General features: G+C 33.9%; 1 protein-coding gene across 7 annotated transcripts in view; it reads left to right on the top strand.

The window, feature by feature from the left end:
- Positions 1-8,918, top strand: part of LOC102671696 (glutamate receptor ionotropic, NMDA 2B) — a 279,360-nt gene that overhangs the window by 258,073 nt on the left and 12,369 nt on the right. For 4 of the 7 annotated variants that reach the window (XM_031508327.1, XM_006611175.2, XM_031508326.1 and 1 more), the window contains 7 exons: positions 563-710; positions 2,175-2,358; positions 2,484-2,593; positions 3,215-3,327; positions 5,734-6,018; positions 8,083-8,264; positions 8,688-8,918. In XM_031508327.1, coding sequence (XP_031364187.1) covers positions 563-710; positions 2,175-2,358; positions 2,484-2,593; positions 3,215-3,327; positions 5,734-6,018; positions 8,083-8,264; positions 8,688-8,918 — 1,253 coding nt within the window. Of the gene's footprint in view, positions 1-562; positions 711-2,174; positions 2,359-2,483; positions 2,627-3,214; positions 3,328-5,733; positions 6,019-8,082; positions 8,265-8,687 lie in introns of all 7 variants that reach the window. The other 3 variants (XM_031508324.1, XM_031508323.1, XM_031508325.1) reach the window with 1 other exon arrangement.

Here is an 8,918-nt window from a genome sequence, read left to right as displayed (position 1 = left end):
CTTTTTTCAAAAAATTCGACACAATGTGTTCGAATTAATGATCCAAGTATGAATTAAATTTCGATTAGAAGGATTTCAAAGTTGGATCTTTTTTCAAAAAATTCGACGACTACGATTGTTCCAATTGAGGAAAAAATATAAAGGTTCGAGCTCGTTTCCTGTACAAAACGAGTGTTATTCAACCAGCCATGGAAACAATACGCATCGAGTTTGTCACGAGCAGATGTGGCCAGGGTGGACCGACTACCACGTATTCAGACGTATTCACGACTTGGCCATAAGTTAAACCACTCGTGTAAATTTCCTAAATTCGAGTACGTTGCGCGATTTATTTTTACATCTGTACGCAAAATATTTATCTTTCTCGTTCAACGTTCTCGATCATCCCCTCCCCTCCTCCTCTTCTTCCTCGTCTCGTGATACAGAAGGGGTGATAATTATTTTATTTAGATTTTTTAGATTATTTAGATTATTTTAATTAGATTTTTTTTGTGAACCGTGAAAATGAACGAACGAACGAAGGAAGAAAAAGATAGGCAAAGTACGCACGTTCTTTTTCCAGGATAGACACGCAATCGGCCCAGAAGAACGAGAGTTTTTTCCAGTGCTGCAGCGGATTCTGCATCGATCTTCTGCAAAAGTTCTCAGAGGAGATCGGGTTCACTTATGAGCTCGTCAGAGTGGAAGATGGGAAATGGGGCACGTTGGAGGTAATTAATTATATTTATTCTCTTCTAATCGAGTGGACAAACGTCAGAGCGCGAATGTAATTGATCAACGGATTAATTTGAAGAGAAGAGAGAAATATTGGTAAATTCAATTCGATATTAAAATAAAGTTTATATATATGTATATATTTTTTTTTCAGATTATTGTTCCACAAGTTAGACTTGTTGATGAACGTTATAAACGAATCGTAGGATTTCATGAAATCAATTGCGAATTCTTAATCCGGAGAAATGGAAAGGAATTAGTTTCGATAATAACGGTGAAGAAGCGTCTTGGAAATTGGAACCGCGGATTCGATATCGCGAATCCTTTTTAATCCTCGTCGATAGAATTGCAATTACGTTCATTGATAACGCGGACTCGTGTCCCAATTACATTTTTATTCCCAATGAACGAAAAAAATTTCAGATTTCGATCGTTTCGAAGACTTCTGTGTGTCTGAAACGTGTTAAAAATTATCTTTGTATGACAAAATTTAAAATCAAAAAATCGATCGATATTTCAAGAATAAATCCTTTTTTTTTCGATATTAAATCGACTTAAATAAAATATTCAATTTTAATCAGAGGTGATTTTTATTTTCAACGAACGAAAAAAACTTTCGGATTTCGATTCTTTCGAAGACTTCCATGTTAAAAATTATCTTTGTATGACAAAATTTAAAATCAAAAAATCGATCGATATTTCAAGAATAAATCCTTTTTTTTTCGATATTAAATCTACTTAAATAAAATATTCAATTTTAATCAGAGGAGGATGATTTTTATTTCCAACGAACGAAAAAAACTTTCGGATTTCGATCATTTCGAAGATTTCCGTGTGTCCGAAAAAATTATCTTTGTATGACAAAATCAAGAGATTGATCGATATTTCAAGTTCTTTTTTTTTTTTTTTCGATATTAAATCGATTTAAATAAAATATTCAATTTTAATCAAAGGTGATTTTTATTTCCAACGAACAAAAAAAACTTTTGGATTTCGATTGTTTCGAAGACTTCCGTGTTAAAAATTATCTTTGTACGAACAAAATTTAAAACTACCACTAAAATCAAAAGATCGATCGATATTTCAAGTTAAATCCTTTTTTTTCGATATTAAATCGATTTAAATAAAATATCCAATTTTAATCAAAGGAGGATGATTTTTATTCCCAATGAACTTGAAAAAAATTTTCAAATTTCGATCGTTTCGAAGACTTTCGTGTGTTAAAAATTATCTTTGTACGACAAGTACAAAATTTAAAACTAAAAATCAAAAGATCGATCGATATTTCGAGTTAAATCCTTTTTTTCCGATTTAATAATAAAATATTTATTTCTAAATTTTAATCAGAGAAGGGTGAATCCTCCTGATTCGTTGAATTCCACTTCCGGTGATAACTTTTCTCGTATAAAATATAAATATAACAATAAAATGAAATATAATACATTAATTCTGTTTTGCAGAATGGGAAATGGAACGGTTTGATAGCCGACCTGGTGAATCGGAAAACAGACATGGTGATGACATCTCTGATGATCAATTCGGAAAGGGAAGCTGTGGTCGATTTCACGGTGCCGTACATGGAGACAGGTATCGCCATCGTGGTGGCGAAGAGGACTGGTATAATATCTCCCACTGCCTTCCTCGGTAAATAATCCCCGGCAAATTAAATCGAAAACGTAAAAATAAAATCCATTACCATTGTCCCTCTTCCCTCGAGATAAAAATTTTTATCCGTGTCCAATATCATCACATTTATATTTCATTTCCAGAACCATTCGACACCGCGTCTTGGATGTTAGTCGGGATCGTGGCCATACACGCGGCCACGATAATGATACTTCTGTTCGAATGGTTGTCACCATCCGGTTTCAACATGAAGGTAAACCCTTCAGACGCTGCGCAGAAACTATTGGTATTACTATTAATTTCGCTTCTTATTAGCTAGCCCATGCTTTCCATTCTAAAAACACGAGGAACACGAGAATCCTAAATTACCTGTCGCGCCATTAATCTAAACGACGCGCGTCACGTTTCCTCGTCGCATAGGGGAAAAGAGATAGATCGCGAGTCGACACTTTTCCCACGATCTTTCTTTCGCAAGAACACGCTTCGTCTTTTTCCTCTTCTTTTTCTTCTTTTTCTTCTTCTTTTTTTTTTTTTTTTTTTTTCCTTTTAAATGAAATTTCTAAAACACTCGGTTCGGTCGGTACTCATTCGAGATCGCAGACAAGTCGCCTCCGTCGATAAAGAAGATCCAATGGAAAGGAATTAAGAAATAATAATCATATCAATTTTGTTACAACTTCTTGTAAATCCTATAAAAAAGTTATACACAATGTTTATTTATACACAATTATACACAAAATAAATTTTGAATCCCGACAAAGCTATAACTAGACGCTAGACTAGAACGTTTTCTTATTATTGCAACGTTGCCGCTGTGTAAGAATGTGGTGTAATTCGACGAAGGACGAGACTGGTTTTTTTTCCATGATTGCAGAAGAATCCATCGCCCAACCATCGGTTCTCCTTTTGTCGGACGTACTGGCTGGTCTGGGCCGTATTATTTCAGGCAGCCGTCCATATCGATTCTCCCAGGGGATTCACAGCCAGGTAAAACAATTTCTATCGTCAATTAAAATCCTCGACGCAAATCGTAGCTCGCGGCAAGGTTAGAGTGATGGAATCGAGAAAGAAACACCGTTGTTTAACCGTTGTTTCCTGTGTCGAGGAGGGGATCGTAGGAACAAAAGTAGGAGTATTTGCATTACTTTACGAATTTGTGTGTCCTTTCTTCCGTTCTTTTCGCTTTAAATAATACGAATTTATCAGATTCTCGGTATTTGGAAATAATTTTAAAAAAGGAATTTTTATACGTTTGAAATATTTCACGAAATAATATAGATTTCTTGCTCGAATGATATATCTTTCAATTCGATATCGTGAAATAGAAAATTATATATCTGAACAATTAAATTTTCTCTTCTTCGTGTCTTTTACTTTTCTCGATATTGCCATTTGAAAATTTAGAGATTTAAAAACGAATTTTTATACCTTTATATATTATATATCTGAATTAAATTTTCTCTTCTTCATTTCTTCTACTTTTTTCGGTTTAAAATATAAATTTACTTTTCTCGATACTGCCATTTGAAAATTTAGAAATATTTAAAAACGAATTTTTATATCTTTATATATTATATATCTGAATTAAATTTTTTCTTCTTCGTTTCTTCTACTTTTTTCGGTTTAAAATATAAATTTACTTTTCTCGATACTGCCATTTGAAAATTTAGAAATATTTAAAAACGAATTTTTATACCTTTATATATTATATATCTGAATTAAATTTTCTCTTCTTCATTTCTTCTACTTTTTTCGGTTTAAAATATAAATTTACTTTTTTCGATATTGCTATTTGAAAATTTAGAGATTTAAAAACGAATTTTTATACCTTTATATATTATATATCTGAACAATTAAATTTTTTCTTCTTCGTTTCTTCTACTTTTTTCGGTTTAAAATATAAATTTACTTTTCTCGATACTGCCATTTGAAAATTTAGAGATTTAAAAACGAATTTTTATACCTTTATATATTATATATCTGTATATACAATTAAATTTTTTCTTCTTCATTTCTTCTACTTTTCTCGATTTAAAATATGCCATTTAAGATATTGCCATTTGGAAATAATTTAGAGATTTAAAAACGAATTTTTATATCTTTATATATTATAATCACATTTGAAATATTTCACGGGATTTGTCTACGCGGAAATATATATCTGGTCAATTAAATTTCCTCTTCTTCGTCTCTTCTACGTTCCTCGGTTTAAAATATGAATTTATCAGATTCTCGAAAACGAATTTTTATACGTTTAATCGCGTGTGAAATACTTTAACACGGGGCTGTCTACGCGAAGAGATATACATCTGGTCAATTAATGAATATCGCGCTCACAAACGCAAGAGTAAAGAAAAAAAATATTCGAAAAGTGTTTCGAATCGGGAAGATGATATCTCAACGTTGGACAACGCGGATTGAGAACGAAATATAAGTCCCTCCAATGGCGGAGAGTGTTCTTATGCCAGAAGAAATTGTATTCAACGTTATTCGTGAAAAATGAACATTTTTATTTATTGCACGCCATATTATTTCTCGGCCGCGTGGTTGGAATTCAAAACATACGGAACACCGTGTGAATTATTTCGCACCGCCATTATTCTCGAAAATATACACCGTGTTTCCACAATTCTGTTACGTTCAGAAAAGCAGATCGATTTGTTGATTTAAAAATGAGACGAATATATATATATATATAACGGAATTTTTTCGTACATTATTTATCTCTCTATTTTGTTTCAAGTCGCCAGAAGAATTCGGGATTAAAATATTCCTTTTTCGATTTGTTCCATTTCGATCTCGAGGATGTATAATAATAATAATGGAAATATTTTATATTTCTCTTCTTGTATTTTCTCTGTTTAAACAGAGAAAAATGACGGTGTATTCCTGTGGAAATGTAATATTGTTACAGTGGATGAAGGAATGCTCGTAAATAAAAGTCTCGAAACATGTATACGTTATTACAGTAGAATTATTAATACACGATCCGCCATCCATGTTATCGAAAAATATAAAAATATTTTGCGCAGCTTGAAACGTACATCAAAAAATTTGTCCACGAGTCGTGAGGTCATCGAGATTTTTTTTCTTTTTTTAATTAATTTATCAACCTATACGAATCTGGATGTAATTTAAAGATTGATCGAAGTGTTGATAAATTTTCCATTTATTCCATTTTGGACAGATATCGAATTTTGAGTTTCGAGTCTCGAATCGATCTCATAATTCAATCCCCTTCTTTTTCGAGAAGATCTTTAACTGGGTTTGAAAGAATATTGGAAAAACTCTTCTTAGAGTTTAAGTTCAAAGATGAAGGAAAGAGAGTAAGAATTTCAACGGTCGTTTCGAAGGGGCGTGAGAGTTTTTTTAAAAAGTTTGTCTTCGACTCAGATTCATGACAAACGTGTGGGCGCTATTTGCCGTGGTGTTTCTCGCCATTTACACTGCCAACCTGGCCGCATTCATGATCACGAGGGAGGAGTTTCACGAATTCACGGGCGTGGACGATCACCGTTTGGCCAAACCTTGGTCCCACAAGCCTATGTTCAAGTTCGGTACGATACCTTGGAGCCATACCGACAGCACGTTGGCCAAATACTTCAAGGAGATGCACACGTACATGAAGGAGTTCAACAAGAGCAGCGTGGCCGAAGGGATCGAGGCGGTTATCAGCGGGTAAGTCAATTTATCGACGTTGTTTTATTATGTAAAACTTATGAATCATAAAGTTTTGATTTTTTTCGTTCCAATGTTGGTCTTTTGGAAATATCCTAAGATATTATTATTTGGATTTTCTTCCATTTTTCATAATCCTAATTTTAGAGAGATTTTTTTTCGTTCCAATCTTTTGGAAATATTCTAAGATTCTTTGGATTTTCCTCCATTTTTCATAATTTCAATTTTAAATAGATCTTGGATTTTTTTTGTTCTAATCTTTTGGAAATATCCTAAAATTCTTTGGATTTTCCTCCATTTTTCATAATTCCACTTTTGAATAGATTTTGGGTTTTTTTCGTTCTAATGTTGGTTTTTTAGAAATATTTTAAGATATTATTATTTAGATTTTCTTCCATTTTTCATAATTCCAATTTTAGATAGATTTTTTTCGTTCCAATCTTTTGGAAATATTCTGAGATTCTTTAGATTTTCCTCTATTTTTCATAATTTCAATTTTAAAGATCTTGGATTTTTTTCGTTTCAATCTTTCGGAAATATCCTAAGATTCTTTGGATTTTCTTCCATTTTTCATGATCCCAATTTTAGATAGATTTTGGATAGATTTTTTTCGTTCCAATGTTGGTTTTCTAGAAATATCCAAAAATATTATTATTTGGATTTTCCTCCATTTTTCATAATTCCAATTTCAGATAAATTTTGAATTTTTTTCATTCCAATATTGGTTTTTCGGAAATATCCTAAGATTCTTCGGATTTTCTTCCATTTTTCATAATTCCAATTTCAGATAAACTTTCCGATTTTTTTCATTCTAATGTTTTCAAAAATATCCTAAAATATTATTCTTCTATCTTTCTTTCCCCAAAGATTCCCATATATTTTCTCGTACAACAGATTCAAAAACATAATTTATAAATAATTTACAATAAAAGTAATAAATCACCTAAAAATCACCTTTGTATCTTTTCTTTTTATCTAATTTATATTAAAACCAATGTTTAATCCAACGCGAAGAACGATATTAACGTGTTTAAACTGTTTAAAAAAAGGGGGAGAGGAGAAGAATCGAACGTTTCGAAACGTTACAACAAAAGTAAGACGTGTTAATAAATCGTGTTAAAACTTGGTCGAATGGTCGCTTAAACGCGGTAAATGCGAACGTATTACGTATACGTGGCTCGTTATCGAAGTTTCCGCGGCGGAGTTGCTCGTTTAATCTCGGCGAGTTAGTTCCATCGGGCTTGGCCCGCGATCAGTGGATGGAGCCGCGTTTCAGACGGTTGGCGACAAAGGTGTTGCGACAAGCGGTGTAAATTATAGCGCGCGAAACGGGGAATAGATGACTCTTCCGGGGGAAAGGAGGGCGGAAAGGAGATAAGCTTTCACCCAAATTCGGAATATTATTAAGCGAGAGAGTCGGACTTTTTAATGAAATTCGGATTAAAACTAATTTGGAAACGTTGGATCGAGTTTAATTAGATCAAAGTTGGAACGCGGTTGTCTCAGATTTTATGGTAATTTTAGAATCGCGCAATTAACTTCTCAGCTCTTACGGTTATTACTCCACGATTCTTGTTTATTTTCATCCTTCCTTCTCTCTTCCTTCTTATCTTTTTGTTCCCCTTGCGATGAACAAGAAATCTAGGAGTGGAAAAACGAGAGGGGAGAAAAATGCTAAGCGAATCCAAATTTAGAATAGCGACGTATTAAAAAAATAAAATTCAATAAAAAAAGAAAGGAAAAGGGAGAAAGAAAATTAAAAATGGAAGGTTGCATTAATGCACAACGTTAGTAGGTTAAGTGCCCATTCTTTCAATTTCATTGAAATTTCCAATCAAATTTCTCTCGATGGAAATTCTTCTTCAATTTTTATCAAAAGAAAATTTGAAAAAATCACGGTGATAACCAATTAACAATTTAGATTATTAAATCTAGAAGAAATTTCTCGGGAAGAAACTCGGAGGAATGAAGTGTCGAGAAGGAGAGAGATCGTTGATGATCGAGAATGAATCGAGCCGTTTCGAGTTTTTCAATTTTTCTGACCAACATCGTTTTTTCCGACAGAGAGATGGACGCGTTCATCTACGATGGAACGGTCCTCGACTACCTGGTGGCGCAGGACGAGGACTGCCGGTTGCTAACCGTTGGATCTTGGTACGCCATGACCGGATACGGCCTCGCCTTCTCCAGGAACTCCAAGTACCTGCAGATGTTCAACAAACGTCTCCTCGACTACAGGGACAACGGTATCTATACTTTATTTTCTCCGATCATTTCGATTCGAATCTTTTTCCTCGTACAAACGAAAAGGATTCATAATCGAGATCGAAAGAAACTTCCTTCGAAAATTTACTCGTCCAACGTTGATATTTTCATTGTCGAAAAAAAAAAAAAAAAGAAGAAGAAGAAAAATCTCGTTAGCAAGCGCAATTTAGAGAAGAATATTCTTTTTATTATCCCCCCTACATCTTCAATTTCTTTTGAAAATGAAAATATAATTTGAGAATTTTTTCTTGGACGAGAAAGAAATTCCTCGACGACCCAATTCGATTCTCTCTCTTCTCGACCAAGAAATGGAGATACTTTATTTTTTCCCTCCCTCCCTCTCTACCCATTTTTCACATTACGTATATTCCACCCGTTAAAGGGAAGAATAACTAAAATTGCAGGGGACTTGGAACGGCTGAGGAGGTACTGGATGACGGGGACGTGCAAACCCGGCAAAGAGGTGCAAAAGAGCAGCGATCCCCTGGCGCTCGAACAATTCTTGTCCGCTTTCCTTTTATTAATGATGGGAATCCTTCTTGCCGCTGCCTTCCTGCTATTGGAACATTTGTATTTCAAATACGTAAGGCAGCATCTGGCGCGAAGCGACGGCGGCGGTTGTTGCGCGCTTTTCA

The sequence above is a fragment of the Apis dorsata genome, unplaced genomic scaffold (genome assembly GCF_000469605.1).
Source record: "Apis dorsata unplaced genomic scaffold, Apis dorsata 1.3 scaffold_83, whole genome shotgun sequence".
NCBI lineage: Eukaryota > Metazoa > Arthropoda > Insecta > Hymenoptera > Apidae > Apis > Apis dorsata.
Note: the sequence above shows the minus strand (reverse complement) of the source record. Positions and strands in the feature narration are given on the sequence as shown.